We start from the raw sequence: 17,141 nt of genomic DNA, 5'->3' as shown, positions 1-17,141 counted from the left end.
TGAATGCGTACATCAAATTCAACCAATGGTGAGGCTTAATGGCAAAGATAGGGTGACGCAGGAGCCAGGAAGTATATCGCTATCTGAAATATTGCCAAAGACGGCATTACAGGGACGCAGGAAGTATGGCAAGGGAGACGCAGCGTCTCGTTTCCTTCTCAGGGAACAACAGTTAAATACTGTTGTGCGAGACGTTTTCATTTGTCAAACACAAATATGCAAAAAAGCATTTTGGTATGAATCAACATTCGCATACAGAAGATATAAGCATTTAAAGCGAACAGTTTAGCTTAAAAAGTCTAGAATTTTTATGATATTATCCTACATTACACAGAGAATAATATACTTTTTTTTTTTTTTCATACCGTACACCTTGCATAAAATAGATTCAAGCACTTTCAATAACCTGTATTCATGTATGTATATTTTCAAAAAACTTCCCAGGGCCTTAACCCCCCCCCCCCCCCCCCAGATTCACAAACTTTCAAGAATTTCAAGGACCCGTGGGAACCCTGAAACAGGTTATGTGTTTTTTCACATTGAGATGGACAGCCTAGGCTAACTTATTAAATCCAGATGGACTGCAGTTTAGGTATGGTACCCCATATGAAAAATATTGAAGAACGTGATAATTCTATAGGGACCAGTCTGCTTTATGAAAAGTATTTTAAAATTAAAGCATTTTCTTTATAAAAGACAAGAGTTGGTCTTCAAAAAGCATTTTTCCAAAAGGTACACTTTGAAGGGGGGAGATGTCATCTTATATTTGGGACAATATGGTATTACTCATAAATATGAGTCACATCACTCCTACAAACTCTTTATAAGAACACAAAAGAAATGCGCACCTTTCTCCTTAGGAAAAATCCGTTTCTGTCTCTGTAGTTTCGGATGACGCTCGATGACAGGGTTCATGAATTTCACCTGTAATTAAATAGCACTTTAAACAGCGGACTACATTTATTACATAGCATCAATTTCACAAGTTCCTCCAATAAGCACAATCCAAAGCAACATTTTGTAGACTCTGTGTTAAAGGTGCAATGTGGGACTTTTAGAAGGATCTTTTGACAGAAATGCAATATAATATACATAACTATATTATCAGTGGTGTATAAAGACTATACTTAATGAACTACATTTATATTGTTATTTATATTATATTACCTTAGAATGAGCCGTTATTATCTACCTCTTTTTATCACCGCGTGTCACCTTACATGGAAGTCGGCTTCATATTTCTACAGCAGCAAAAACTGTTCTACAGTCGGAGCCGATGGTGTAGTGGGCAGCGCTCCGACATATGGTGCACACACACTTCCGGCGACCCAGGTTCGGATCCCGGCTCGAGGTCCTTTGCCGATCCCATACCCCTCTCTCCACCCTCTACTCTCCTGTCATTTTTCAAAACTACTGTCTATCAATAAAGGCAAAATGGCCCAAAAAAATAACTATAAAAAAACTGTTCTACAGTTTCGTCTCTACGTTGTCTCAAATGACGATATGTCCTGTGACGGCTACCATAGCTTCTCTTTGCGTTTTGAAATTGAAGTTGGTTGCAAACCGCAATCTCACCACTACATGCCACTAAAAACCCACTTTACACATTTAACACATGCTTTGACACAAGGATCAAGGTGTTGCGAGGTTTTCTCACCTCTGTGAACAGAGTGCCCTGTGGCTCTAGGTAAAGGCACATGCCGTGCCTCTGGTTGTCTAGGAAATCTTCTAAACGCAGGAACTTCACGGCACAGAGCGATCTCCAGTCTCGCCAGTACACGGCAATCTCCAGCTCTCGAGACTGCGGAGGTAAAAGTTTATGTAAGGAGGGGTCTATACATTGTGACATATACTTAGTTAAAAAACATCTCAGGTGCTAGCATTTCATGACTGTAGATAGCTATTAATAAAAGGCAGTTATATTACATTTCAGATGGCCTGTGAAGAGATGACACCAGTCCCTGCAAGAACTTCAGATGACACCAATTCTGAATAAACATACAAAACTGCCAAATTTTCTGTATATTGTTATGATCACAATTGTTTTAACATGCTCAATGATCTGCTCAAATGATGTTAGCTTATAACTGCATGATTTGTATTATCTTAGAACTGCATGTTTCCACAATTTAGAAATATATAAGTACTTAATTGATCCCGATGGAATATGTTTGACACAGTCGCTTCTGATAACAGTAAATTGTAATGTGGAAACATGCATTATCTGTAATGTGAAAAGCGCTATAGAAAAGTTCATGACGACAGACAGACACCAACAGTAAATGCTTCCCTATTGAACACGTGAAGCACAATGTCTGAAAGCAAAACTGCAGCAAATGCTCAATAATAAAGTCATCATTCTGTGCTGGTCCAATTGAATCTGCTATAAGTGAGACAGAGACTGAATTGGCCAGTATTCAGGCCACATGCCCAAGGGGTGAGCAAAAGATTACATTAATGTTAAGGGATTTAGATGTGGATTACCCTGGAGGCGGCTGATTGTGCTCTGGGGAGTAAAGCCGTGTTAATGAAGGTGGGGAAAAGCCTTTAGGCAATGGCCATCACAGGCACTTTCTGTCAAACAGATGTGGTTGCCTGGATCGGTTGACTGACAGCTATAAATTATACGTTTTAAAAGCTCTTAGATCTTCAGCTCGAACATTCAATAGCGCGAGCTTCTGGTTAGAGTTCAAAACCTTAATTGAAGAAATAGGTCTATGAAATATGCAATGGCCACTGACCCGCTCGAGTTCAATGCTGAAGGTCTGATCCCAGGCATCCTTACTCAGCAGCCGCCAGTGAGTGCGACCGACTATTTTGTTATCCACTTTTAATACAGCGCTGATCTCAGCTGATGGAAAAAGAATTTTATCAAGGATCATTTGAAAACGCATTAAGTGTTCAATATTCATTATATTTGACTTAGCTGCTACTGAATGACTTACAAGAAATCTCATCGGTCTTTGTAGTCTTGCCATTGGTGCTGCGGGTGGAGAGGCCGGTCCTCATCCTCAGTGATTTGGACTCAACGGGGCTCCCAGGGGCGGAGGACACACCGCTCACCCGACAGCGACCCGGAACTACCTCCAGCAGGTCTTGACAACCCATCAGTCTTACCTCCAGTCGCCCTGTGTAAACACATGGGTCATACACAATCTAGCTGAGATTCATAAACATGAAGACAACATTCACATACAGTAGTTAAATCTACAGGTACATGCACTACGCACACAAGCAGTTAGAGTAATACAAGTAATTAATGCGATATGACTATAAAAAATATGGACGCAGTGTTTGTGATGTCACCCGTAGGTTTGTGAAGAGCATTTCTGAAGCCCAAAGTAGGCAGAGCTTGCCGTCGCTATCTAGGCAGCACGTCACCGTGCATCACTCGCAGATAACCAAAAATGGGCAAAGAGGCGGGACCTGGGTGGACCAGAGGTGCCTGGCTGCTAAAACCACACCTGCCTAGCTCAACGCTAAGTGACAGCAGCGGCAATTCACCTGTCACTCAAGTGGTCACGCCCTTAATTATGCCGGCTTAATATAATTTAAATGAGTTACAAAAAGTTTCAACGCCTCACAGTTGTCATCATGAAGGGCAAAATTTTAAAGTTGGGCATTTTAACATGGGGGTCTATGGGATTGACTCCCTTTAAAAGCCAGTCTCTAGCGGCCAGTCGATAAATTGCAGTTTAAGTCACTTCCGTGTTGGCTTCACGATAGTCTCTCAGCCTCAGACGTCACGCCCACAGACTGTTGGCTGAACGTCTGTTGTTTTTCGTACACTTTTCTGGAAACCCTGTGAGAATGTCAAAGTCGTCTTTGATTGGTTGAAATAAACAGGATTTCCAGGAGATGCGAGTGTCGCGATTAGTTTCGGTCCCTGTAAAACAAAGCTCTGACGTTTCATTGAGGAAGAGAATCAGTCGTGTTCACGTGGATAATAATGACCAGTTATCATGATCAGCTAAACATTGGATTCTCAAAAATATGCAAAGTTCGCGGCATAGACTCTCTAAAAGACGTCCAAGAGTTTTGCTTCAGGCAGTTAGTGGAGTAAAAAAGTTCGATTCTCCTGAATTGCTTGTGTTTGTTAAAAAATGGAGAGATATGCTTCAAACAGACGTTTAACGGGAGCGTCTCAATGGTGTAGCTGTTGATGAAGTGCACAAGTTGTTCTATGGTGAGTAATGTTGTTTATTTAGATGCTATTCGATTGCGGCTGGTTATTTCAATAACTGACTTGTTGCCAGCTGGCTCGTTATTGTGGGGAGTCCAAAACGTGACGCTAGACGAAACAAACTGTGATTGGTTGTTTGACATGTCGTCAAACAGCTCGTGGGCGGGCTTTGTCCAGAAAAAGCAGCGAAAAACACACGCGAGACTAGCTTCACGAGAGATACCGGAAGGCCTTACTGCACTTTTAATTCTAAACAAAATTTCTATTGAGACTTCCTAGCAATCAAGAGATCTCAACAATAAAACCTTCTTGCTAACTTGCGATTATAATTATTTCATTTGCATTAATACCGGTTAGGCTGGCTGGTTTAAAGAGCGAAGAAGATGCCGAAGACGAAGAACGCAGGCGATCTCTCTGCAGGCCTACGACAGGTGAGGACCCCACTGTCAGCTCCTCTTTGATGGCGGCTCTTTTGGGATGGTCATTTGGAAGTTCTCCGAGCCTTTGCTCCAGGGACAAACGCAACAGGTCCAGTTTCTGAGAAGACTCCTGCAAACGGGCCTGAGCCTGAACACAGAAAGAGATGAACACAAAACGTTCAGCCTTGCCATTCATTCTTTTTATTTATACCCAAAGCGGGCATGAACTTATCGCTCCTATCACATTTCTAATGCACAACATAGATTATGAAATGAAAAGCGCTGCAATGTATTACACGATATGGTGCAATATGTTATTGTGAGATTCTTGCCGATACACAGCCCTACTAATTTCGGCACTCTGGTACACGTGGGCAAGTCTTAAGAATGTCTGCAATAGGCATGGGCTGGTATAAGATTCTGACGGTACGATAACCTTTAGCAAAAATACCACGGTTTCACAATGTTGCGGTATTTCCATTGCAACACTAAAATCTGTTATTTTCAAATGCCAGGTAAAAATAAAGCATTTAAATTATAATATGCTTTCAAAAAATATATAATATTTTTGTAATGTATATCAAATGTAAACATCAAATCAATCACATGATTTAATGAATTTTGTATAAACATAGCTCATACCTTAGAGACGTATCACAGAACATTTTAGTGGTTTTGAAACCTTGACTGTTTAAAACCTCTGTATACCTTGAAACCGGCCCATGCCTAATGGAAATTAGTGAGGTCATGTCATCAGCAGGTTGTCTATTAGAATATGGGGAAAATTCTCAACATATTTATATACTGTTTACTGTGTCTACTTAATGCATAAATGTAAATGATTAAAACCCCATTACAATAGCCACCGCATGCATTGTCTAGAATTCAAACAGTCCACTGCATTAATCAAGAAGTAATATTGATTTTCAATTTATTTTAAACAGCCATTTTTATATCGCAAAGGTACTTTTAAATTGGACCATAAAGCCTCATATTTGAATTCTAAATAAATGAACCAATAAACAAAATTTTAAATCAATTAACTTTGGAATTGGGGCATGATGAATTGCTTTTATTATGCGGTTTTACTGACAAGATTAACTTGAGATTAGCTCACCTCACCACAAGGACACTTAAACTTTAAATCGGCTTGCCAGACAATGTTGGTACTTCTTCCTCTTTCCATTTTTTGTTTACAGAAGATGGTTTTGACCAGATGCCCAAATGCAAAATCTCACTGCACCCTATTATCATTCCATCCTTGAATCTTTGTGTCAAATTTGTTGCCTCAAGGTTAAACATTCCCTCTCTCTCTCTCTCTCTCTCTCTGTTTCAAGATTAAATCAACATCCTCCAAAAAATATAATCAATTCAAAGTTCATCAACCGTTTATTTTTGAGATTCTTGCAACTAGTCTCTAAAAATGCCAATTTTAAGAGATAAGCAACGTTCTGATCTGACTAAATAAAGCATAATATCACAGTTGAGCTGAGCACATTTAGCTTGCAGCAAACCCTTACAGCATATTAATGATCTCATATTTCAAGAGGTTAAGCAGAACAGGAGTCATTTACATACAAGTATAAAGAACAAGAAACACTGTGTTTACGCTTGGCATTAATACGCAATAACTGCGATTCAAGCAGATCAGATCATCAGCCAATCAGGACATGTTTCACCTGTCAACATCAAGTGTTTTGTATATCTCAGGGTTCCCACACCTTAGTTAACTTCAAATTCAAAGACCTTTCAAAGACTTTCCAGGTCCAATACCCTCAAATTCAAGGACTAAATGTGGGGACACACTGTGTTACCTTTTAAGATATATTGTTACAGTTCCCTTTCGAGGGAACTCGCGCTGCGTCACTGCGGTGACACTTTTTGGGGCTTCCAGGGTTAAGTGTGTCGGAATGTGTATAGCAAATTCAACCAATGGTGAGGCTTAACGAAAAAGACAGGGTGACGCGGGAGCCAGGAAGCATATCGCTATATTGCCAAAGACGGCGTTAAAGGGACGCAGGAAGTATGGCAAGAGAGACGCAGCACCTTGTTCCCTTCTCAGGGAACAACAGTTACATACGTAATCTGAGACGTTTTCATGTGTCAAACACAACTATGCAAAAAAGGTATGAATTTTGGTATGAATCAACATTCGCATACATTAGACATAAGCGAAAAGCGAACAGTTTAGCACGTGTGCTTAAAAAGACTAGAATTTTTATGATATTATCCTACACTACACAGGGAATTATATAAATAGATATAAATTATATTGCATAAAATAGATTCAAGCACCTCCAATGACCTGCATCTCTGTATGAATATTTTCAAAAACTTCCCAGGGCCTTGAATTTTTTCCCCCAGATTCACAAACTTTCAAGGATTTTAAGAACCTGTGGGAACCCTGGTATCTGGATATCTAATGGGACAAGGCTTATCCCCTCAACAAGCCTTATAAAGTCTCAATTTTTAGAAAGTTTTTAGATACTACTGTATTGAGAATAATAGCAGACATGTAAACAGCTTCTTCAAGAGCAACAAACTGTGATTATATATACATTTTATCTAATTTTTTTCTATATTTATTAAATGGTTTGTTGGAATGCTTGATTCTGATCGGCCAGTCGTTTGTTATTACCCAAAAAATCATTTTGACAGGTACAGTTTAATATTACACAACAATTAAATATAAATATGTCTCTTAAAAACATATATGACATTATATTTATAAATGTTAAACCAAATTGTGTGTTCATGTATTATGTCTTATCTTAAAACCGAAAGTAAACCGAAAAGTAAACCGAAAGGGTTTTCCTGGCAGAAGATCTTCAAATCAATATTTATTGTTCCTTATCTTACTTATGAGGTAAATAGACGAGTAATAAGTGGGATAATAGCCAGGCGGTTGTTATTGCAAAATAAGCCCCAACAGTCTGATCAGGACTGTAAATCAACAGCAAGAAAATCACTCCATTGTGTCAACCAGACATCTTTTAATAAACTTTCCACTGAATCTAAGGGGGCATGCACACCAAGGCATTTACGGCGGCGGCCGGCGTATGTTTAAATTGTTTCAAATGGAAGGCCACTGCACTTTTTAAAAACACCAGCAGCTAGTGGGTCTTGTCAATGTCACTTGGCCGTCCTATCACAGTGTAGGAGGGGTGGGACAAATATCACAACAACCAACTGGCGCATCGTTTAACATCTGATAAACAAAGCAGAAGTATCATAGCAACCAAAGCGCTTAGCTGAAAAAGCGCTGGCAAGAGTTGGCATCCATCTGGCGTTTTCAGTCACGTTTAAGCACTTTGGTGTACATGCTCCCTTACCATCCCAACACTTTCCTCTTATGCTGGTTCAGACCAGCTGCGGTAGAGGCGTGAAGCGCGAGTGATTTCAATGTTAAGTCAATGTGAAGACGCGGCATCAATGAGGCGTTAATGGTGGCACGGTAGACGCGATTCCGCCTCGTTAGCGTGAATGTCGCGAATTGACCATTGCGCGGCAAATGCGCGAGTTAAAAAGTTTGAACTTTGGTGGAAAAACGGGCTGCGTTAACCAATCAGGAGCTTGCTCTAGTAGTGACGTGATTACAGAAAGCGAGCAAAGTTGCAGAAGCCCCTCCCATGACGCGAATTTCCGCATGAAAGCCTCGATGACTAGAATTTCAGACGCGGCATTCACGTGCGAATGAAGCGAGTAAACTCAAAATGTTCAAGCTGCAAACTAAACGTGGTAGACGCAATTTTGACGCCTCAAACCCGGCTGGTGTGAACCCACGATTAGTGAGTGCGTTTACATGCATAGTCCTACGCCGACTATGCTAAATAAACTGATAATATGTGGGATCATGTAAAAGCGTAAAATGGTTTTCTTTTCATAAACGGCGTAAGCAAAAACTGATTGTCACAGATAGTTTTTTGCTCATTACCCCGATTTCGTGTGGCATCACCTTAACCGGATTTCTCGCGGTTTTCTTCATGTGCGCAATTACATGTTTCCACGTGTAAAAGATAAATGTCACAGGTTCTGCAGACATGAGAAGAGATACAACAGTATAGCTTAAGACAGATATGCTGTCGACTTTTTGAACGACTATTATGTACTATGGGCGGTGACTTCACTACCTGCGAGAAACTTGACAAATCTCCAGTCCCATGTAAACGCAGTTGTCTGCATGGCCGGTTTATTGATTTGCATGCAAACACATGAAAACCGTTTTCTATACTAAGCAGATTTTTGATAGTTATCCGCTTATTCTGTGCATATAAACGCACTCAATGTGTTTCATGCCTGGCTCTTTGTTCCTGAATAGCTTTAACATCAGACACATGCAAAGACTTACTTCTCCAAGGGCACGCCGGTCCTGCACTTTGCGTACACCGAGCTGCTTGACCACATTTTTTGCACCTTCAGCCACAGCTGCCTCGATCCTCAGATGATGCCTGAGCTCCTCCAGCCGCAGCTCCAGTGGACTTATTGTCTCAGAGGGGCGACCTGCACAAAAACAAATCCATGAAGTCTACATGCTAGCAGTAACAAACTCCTAAATGTATGAATACTACATCCCTGCACCCCTCATACCACTTTGGGACACCCTAACAAATGCCAATTTGGGAATCTCTTTATCTTGTGACTCTCACTTAAGATTTTATGCTTTTTTTAAGGGGCAATTGTTTGATAATTGTAAAGGTTTCGCTGTAAAGATTTTCATAATCATCATGACTGTTATACAATCTTCCTCCCAGGAGGTTAAAATTGCTTGCTCACCCTCTGGCTGTGCGGTCTCTCGCTCTCCTTCTCTGGCCTGGGTGACTTTGACAATTTGCATGCGGAGCAGCTCGATTTTTGTCTTGCTATCCTGCAGCATCTGCTGGGCTGTGGACAGCATCTTCCGATCCTGGGGAGCGAAAACAAACAGAGGTGTTGAAGAGATAGTGAGACTGTACCTTTTGCACACAGGGCAAAAACCGAAAAAGCATAGCATCAGAAACAAATGTTAATGCTAGAAAAAGCCAAACTCCCCCCAAATAAAAGTAACTCCTATGAAGACCAACAGGCCAAAAATTGATCAGTGTTTATTAGGCTTAATCTCCTACTGTACATAAAAACTAACCAGGTGTAACCACACCCAACCATACAAACACACAAAATGCAGACTATGCAGTTTACGAGCAATAACACTCGAGTCACAACAGAGCATAATATTATGCAAATGAGAGAGAGATGCTCCCCATCCCAACACAGGCTCTCGCAGAGACTTCAGATGTAAACAATGCTGCAAACGTATGGCCTGAGCCCTGCACAAAAGGGCCGTTCGGGAGAAAAAGAAAGAAACTGTACCGTCCATAGTGCTCTCCCCCTCTCAAAGCAGCTTAAGAGCTCATCCGTCATGTTTCGTGAACTTTCAGATGGCTGTATGGCATCCCCTTGTTTCTCCTTGACCCCCATCAGATGTTTCCCCTGATGCATTTTTTTCACCATGTTCAGATCTGCACATGCTGTATGGTTCCCATAACGCAAATACGGAGCTCGACATTTCATCCTGATCTGGGATCAGCATCCGAGAAGTCGTTCCATTCCTCATTTTTATTGTCCTGCTGTCCTTGCATTCCACTCGTCGCTCCTCTCCCGCTCTCACACTGAATCCTTATCTACTGTGTTTACGATACTCCTTCCACACGAGTTAGCTACTATCTATGTAACTGCTGCTGCCTCTGTTTTGCCCTGCCTGGCCGGCCCAAACCTGAATGCTACTGCATTGGTTAATGCAAAGTCACATGGGCAGCGGCTGTCGCCAAGCCCAGGACAGGAGAAACCGAATCAGTATCAGCAAGCGCTTCCTCTTCTTTAAACCACACATTCAAAAGAGGTGATGCCTGAGTGCATTTGTCTGCTTGTGAATCTGACACAGACATAAATCACGGAGCTGCCAGCACACAGTGTTCTCAGTCAGACACAGCAGCATTATCAATACACTGAATGACAGAAATGAACAGGCTCGGAGAATAAGTAGCAAATGCAATCACAGCTTGCTAGAGGTCATGGACCATTACTCTAAAAGGGATATAAAGGATCGTAGTCGCGCAAAGGAAGGGGGGTGGAGGAGAAGGTGGAGACTTGGGACCTTTTTGTGGACGTGCTAGTCTCTTATTATTCCTGATAGGCTTTTGGCAGCAACCCAAACCGATTTTAAAAGAACCCCACAGAGGAAGATGCATTAATCAACTCTAATATGCACAAGTTAATAAAAGAGGGGTCATGGTGGAGCTCCTTACCTTGACAGAACTGCTGGCATAAGTCTGGATAATGTTTTCAGCTCCTTGTTTCACTTTGAGCTCCATAGTAAGCTGTTTTTTCAAGGTGCGGACACGGCTGCCTAAGGGTGATGTGACCTCTTCCCAGTGGCAGGGGTCTGGAGAGGTGGCATCATCTAAGAAAGCAAGAACAACAAAATAGCAAATGATTCAAGGAGGAACTAATTTTGTATGTACAGGGAGACTCTGCAAACCGAGCTAGTACAAAAAATTTTAATTAATAGCTAAAAACACTTTATTTGCACAATAAAATAAGCTAAAGGGGCGTGTACACCAAATCATAGACTTTACCTTTTTCCCCGCCAGCATTTTTCATGATTTTCACAAAAGTTTAATGCCTCCCAGAAAATGCTCTTCTTTAAATATATAAACATACAATAGTAAATAAAAGAACAGACCCTCTGCTATCAAAAAAAAAAAAAAAAACGTATCATCCCACCTTCATTAGTTCTCTTTTTATCATCTCTCAAATATGGTAAGTTTCTTTAAAAACACCAAATTTTGAGCAAAAAGCTGAGATAATTTCATTTTTGTAAAGGACTTTTGATAGAGATCAGATGCAGAGTGATCCTCAAAACTTAGACAGACATAATCCGTATTGCGGATTGACGAGATAACTCGTCAATAGTGGGGAAAGAGTTAAAAATATAGACGTAGTGTCTGTGACGTTACCCAAAGGTTTGTGAAGAGCTATTTTGAAGTCAATAGTTGACGGGGCCTGTCCTCGCCATCTTGGCATCGCATCACTCGCGAATAACCGAAAATGGGTAAAGAGGTGGGATGTGGGTGAAGCTGAGGTGGCTGGTTGGTGAAACCACACCCACCTTGCTCGACAGTAGAGACAGGAGTGGCAGTTCACCCGTCACTCAAGTGGCCACGCCCTTAATTATGCAGAACTTTAAGGCTTAATATAATTCTAACGGATGAGTTACATAATAATTTACCCCCTCACAGTTGTCATGAAGGACAAAATATGCTTTATAGACCAAGGCTGTAAACACATTTAATTCTGCTGTAAAGTTGGCCATTTTAAGATGGGGGTGTTTAGGAATTGCCTCCCTTTTGGAGCCAGCCTCTAGCGGCCAAATGATGTTTAGCAGTTTATAGGAGGTCGCACACTATACACGCAGCTTAGCGCCGCGCTGTTCTAAAAAAAATAGAAAATATTGTTTTCTATGAGTGTACGCACACCTGTCTGTGGCGCCCAGCTACAACTCAGAAAGTTGCGCAAATTCCCGTTACGCCACAGAGCGCCACTCACATAGTTTAACATTAAATAACATCACATTTGTCCCAAACCGCTAGCGATTAACATTGGCTGCTAACGTATTTTTTGCATTTTGAATTAGACGCTATGTGACTAAGCTCACACTATTTAATGTGCACTTCCGGTGTGCAATACCTCCGAGTTGTCCTAGACGTGACTCGACGCGGCGCGTCTGGTGTGCGACCCCCTTAAATCACTTCCATGTTGGCTTTACGATAGAAATTGGAAGGTTGCCCCTTGGTTTAAACGAGGCTGAAAACGGCAGACGGTTGATGACTTTGGGCTGTTTAAAATTTTCAGTTAAGCGCTTTGGTTGCTATGATAATTATGCTTTGTTTATCAGTCGTTGAACAATCAGCAAGTTGGTTGTTGTGATATTTGTCCCGCCCATCCTCCACTGTGATTGGATGGCAATGTCAGTGACACTGACGAGTTGAGCGTTTCACCCAAAGTTGAACATTTTACAACTCGAAAAGCGCTGCACTTCAATTGAAAAAAAAAGAAAACATATACCAACATAAACGTCTTGGTGTACACACCCTATAAGACAGAATCTTATAAAGCAGTAATTCTCAACAGTTGGGCCACGGCCCACCAATGGTCCCCGGAACGCCATCTGGTGGGCCGTGTAGGCAGTGGCAGAATAGTGACAAATTATTTTTATATAGCTTGTTATATTTGCATCAGATTTTTCTTATGAAATTATATTATTTTAAAATGCTCATTCAAGATGCATGATCTAAAATCCTATTTATGTTAGAATATCGCAACAGCAATAACTTCATGTCAGATAGAGTGTATGTTCATTCAGATACAGTAACACTATGTGAAGGTGTCACAAACATCACGCCCACGTATTGCGCCACATTTAAAAGTCAAACACATTGGCGGCATCTACAATAGCGGGCCGCAGTGCTTCACTGTGCGACTACAGTCCCATAAACTGAAAGGAATCAAAATCCTCACCCTTAGGTCACTTTCCCTTAGTTTAGCTCCACTCTTTGACATGTATCCCCCATCACTTTATGAGCCTCGAGGTTCCCCCTTTCGCATAATTTTTTGACGTGCAAAATACTATCAGTTGTTATGTGTCAAATAAAAACAGATTTTAAAAACGGATTTAATTCACTGCATTTTAACAAGTAGAAATCATTTTAATACACCCACTGAAAAAAAAATCTATAGACCACTTCAGTTTTGCCTTTTATAATCATGTCTACATTGTCATTGTTATCATGTCAGTCTAGTGTCTGTTGACTTCCAACAGCGAACCTCAGGAGTGACAAAGTCAACCCAACACAACAGCAGTGTACAAGACTGAGAGCATAAAAGGTTATGTAAAAAGATGTGATTAAAATTCAGGGTTATTCCATTAAATATTCACTTTCGAACTTTGTTCCTAAAATAAATGTTAAACCATTAGCATTGTGTTTTTAAAAATCAATTTGAACTTGTTCTCTTTGGAGTAAGCCTATTGAAAATCTAAATCTTTTTTGTTATTTTGACCATTTTTTTGCCTATTTCAATTTTTAATAAATAAATGCAAATAAAAACATTCTTTTTTATTAGGAATTTGGCAGAATTTTTTTTATAGTTGATAGAATGAAATAAAATGATAATTTTTACTTAAACACACCAATAAATAGTACATTTAGATACCGTAAACTGAAAACAGTCTTGAAATGGTCTCTTTATTTTTACCTGCAGCTGTATATTTTACCTTTAAAGATGTAACTTCTCAAAAGCTATTAACCTTGAGTATTAAAGATAAAGTCTAAGCCTAACGGTACATTCACACAGGGCAAAAGCGTTAATGCTTAAAGGAAGGCTTGTCTGAAGCGTGGCCAACAGGCAATCACAGTGGCCGCAACACAAGCCCCAGTCTTCCATAAACGTAATTAGCTGGCTCTGCCTAGGTTATTTGCATAAGGAGATATGATTGGCTGACGCACGTGTTCCCGCTTGAAAAGTTGAGAAATGTTCAACTTCTGAGGCGAGCAACGGCACTGACGCAGTGCCGACAGATCCACAATTCAGTTCGGCAACGCATGACGTCACCCATTAAAAGTGAATAAGAAGCGTTAACGCTTACGCCCTGTGTGAATGTACTGTAAAAGTCCACATTTACATCTTCCACTTTTATTTTACTTGATTTTTTTTGTTGATAGGTTTTATCATTGTTTAAAATGTTAATATGCATAAAAGAAGCTAAGCTAATATAAAAAATATGTTATAAATAAATATTAATATTCAGGCTATTAATAAAATTTGCTTTGGCGGGCAACTCACAGACTCACTGCTTTATAGGGCTGTGATGATACATCGCGTTTCCCAATAAAAATACATGTGTGAAATCCGATTCTGTGTTTCATGCAAAGCTTGTGATCAGTAGGAAGTCCTTATCAATCTAAAATCAGTATGCGTTTGACTCGTTTATAATGTGCATTTAAAAAAGCAACACTCGTCAAACACAATTCACAATTCATTCAAAATATTCTTTATTATCATGAAAATACCTCGAAACAATTTGAAGAACAGCAATATAAATGTACCTCTAGCATTTGTAATGGCACTTCTTCTGTGGCACAAATGGAGTTTCTGGCTTTTGGATGTGGCGGCATTTCACCGTAATGCATTAAAAATCATTCACTGAGAAAATGCGCATTTGCACGATTAATCGTCACAGCCCTACTGCTTTAGCGGTTTTAGTGAGGCGAAAGTCATGTCACAATGCATCGTTTTTCTGTTATTCTGCATTGATACAATTGTGTTTAGAAAGGTGTTCCTTGAAATGTCATTGGTGGGCCGTAAGTTATCCCTGTTATAAAGCCAATAGAGAACTGGCCCACAGTTTGAGCCTGGAATCTCCCAAGGTTTATCCACCACCACATCACCTTTTGCAGTTTTGGTTCCTTGCCACAGCTGCCACTGGTTTGCTTACTGAAGAGACACTGACATTATCTTAAATATCTAATTTCTTGATTTTCTGGGATGTAGCTATTTGTATGGAACCATGTAGAGTTTTTTGTATTTAAAAAAATTACGTAGAGACAGGGAGCATTAAATCACTCCTATTTTTCCTAAATAATCCTAGATTATTTTTGTTCTTTTATTGCTTTCATCGTAAATGAAATAAATCCAAGTTCAATATCAATGATCAAAACAAAAATTAATACTATGATCTTCTTTACATCATGTAAAAGCATCTCAAAACACTTTAACTCTCACCTGTCACTGTCTCTTTCTGTGTGGCCATAGCACGTGCATTCAGTTCCTGGAGCTCCCAGTGGAGCTGCTCAAGCTTGCGGTTGGAAGCTCTAAGCTGATCATCAACATCAGCTGCGTTCTTGCGGTTGGTCACCGCTCTGCGTAGTCGCTCAGCCGCCTCCTTGATCTTCAGCTCCCTCTGGATCTCTTGACGGAGAAGGGCAATTGCATCTTCCACACGCTGCTGAAACTCAGGGTCCATGAGGTCACCTTCTGCCAGACCCCGCAGACATCTGTTCTGTGATGTTTAAAGTGCAGAGACATTGAGAAAGAGTTACAATGTGGGAAAGAAATAAAATAAATGAACAGGTCATAAAAATCTTGCTGGCAAAATTCTGATGGCAACTGCCTTTTTGAACATATATACAGTGTCAATAAATGTTAAGTAAATAATTTTTTTTACAATATTTTAATTTCGTCCCGTAAAATAAACAATGCTTTCAGCAAAGTTTGAACATGATGATGTTTGCACAGATCTAAATGAGCAGGCATGATATAATCTGAAATGAGCAAAGCAACTGGAGCAGTTTCACCAATAATTTAAATACAAATAACTGGTTGGTTATTATTCAATGACAGTGGTTTGACAAGGATAGATCAGAATAGGAAAATACACTTTGACATTTAGCAGTGAAACACTATAGCCATGTTTTTCAAAAGCCATACCTCATCTTTAATCTACTATACATAGAGGGCGCTGTTTCACAAATTTCCGATTACATTATTATGAAAACACCTGAAACTTAAATCCAATAAATTATGTAGTTCCTATTATTTAGAGTAGCATGAAAAAATTTTCAGTTGGAATTGCACTAATACATACATAAAAATATTACCATCATCAGGGTTGAATAAACAGAACAAAGAGCCTGTCATTAACACCTGTCACATCATGCAACAGACATCAAATATTGTTTACCACAAAGCACAAAACATATAAAGGATTAGACTCTTTCTTTATGCCTTTCTTAAAAGAAAACGTTACACATCAGTTTAGCTACATCTAACGAGAAGCAAGAACCACCAAACCCTGTCAAACTCGTTTAACCTGAATGCCTTAAAGTGAAGTTCAATAATTTAGACAAAATCCATAAATTCCACATCAAGAAAAACCCAAACAAAGATAAATCTGTGTTATAAATTACACATTTTTTATATACTGGATTGTGTCTTGTGGCTAAAATTCGTGTTACAAACACAAGAACATTTGAAGCCTACTGGTCTCACCCAAAATAGTGTAAACAAAAGTAGATTCAGGCCGTTTTATCAAAATAAACATCAATACAAATTAGTAGACCTATTAGCAATAAATTTATGTGTTTTCCAATAACCTCCCTAACTATATGAATTGAGTCGGAGTATAACATATGTATTGTGTTTGTTTTATACCTGTAGCGTCACACCCGACATCGTGCCCTACTGCCCGTCAGAATCAACCGCACACGCTCTGACTAACGTTAGCCGAATCCTCGCTCGCGGCTCTGGCTCAAGCGGCGCCCGATTGAGTGACCCTAGAAAACATATCCAGATGTCGGATGAATCTGAAAGCGCAGACAAATACACCATTCAAGAGGGCCAAACGATGTATGTTCTCCTGTTACGCCAAAAGATGGAGGAAGGAACAAGTGGCTGACTGTGGCGAGACGGCTCTCGAGTTACCGGTAGTTTTTGTGGAAGTTTTCCCA

The 17,141-nt window shown here is 40.0% G+C and overlaps 1 protein-coding gene across 2 annotated transcripts in view; it reads right to left on the bottom strand.

Annotated features, from left to right (window-relative positions):
- pkn3 (protein kinase N3) overlaps positions 1 to 17,141 on the bottom strand; it is a 26,400-nt gene extending 9,259 nt beyond the window's left edge. Inside the window, exons 1-10 of one of the 2 annotated variants that reach the window (XM_055199442.2) lie at positions 16,846 to 17,141; positions 15,418 to 15,694; positions 10,884 to 11,038; positions 9,376 to 9,505; positions 8,951 to 9,102; positions 4,534 to 4,750; positions 2,946 to 3,128; positions 2,742 to 2,851; positions 1,658 to 1,801; positions 849 to 924 (exon numbers count right to left, since the gene is read on the bottom strand). In XM_055199442.2, coding sequence (XP_055055417.2) covers positions 849 to 924; positions 1,658 to 1,801; positions 2,742 to 2,851; positions 2,946 to 3,128; positions 4,534 to 4,750; positions 8,951 to 9,102; positions 9,376 to 9,505; positions 10,884 to 11,038; positions 15,418 to 15,694; positions 16,846 to 16,866 — 1,465 coding nt within the window. In that variant the 5' untranslated portion in view covers positions 16,867 to 17,141. Of the gene's footprint in view, positions 1 to 848; positions 925 to 1,657; positions 1,802 to 2,741; positions 2,852 to 2,945; positions 3,129 to 4,533; positions 4,751 to 8,950; positions 9,103 to 9,375; positions 9,506 to 9,948; positions 10,317 to 10,883; positions 11,039 to 15,417; positions 15,695 to 16,845 lie in introns of those variants that run through there. The other variant, XM_055199443.2, reaches the window with a different exon arrangement.

The sequence above is a fragment of the Misgurnus anguillicaudatus genome, chromosome 22 (genome assembly GCF_027580225.2).
Source record: "Misgurnus anguillicaudatus chromosome 22, ASM2758022v2, whole genome shotgun sequence".
In the NCBI taxonomy this organism is placed as follows: Eukaryota; Metazoa; Chordata; class Actinopteri; order Cypriniformes; family Cobitidae; genus Misgurnus; species Misgurnus anguillicaudatus.
The sequence above is the reverse complement of the archived record's forward strand: the minus strand, read 5'-3'. Positions and strand labels throughout refer to the sequence as shown.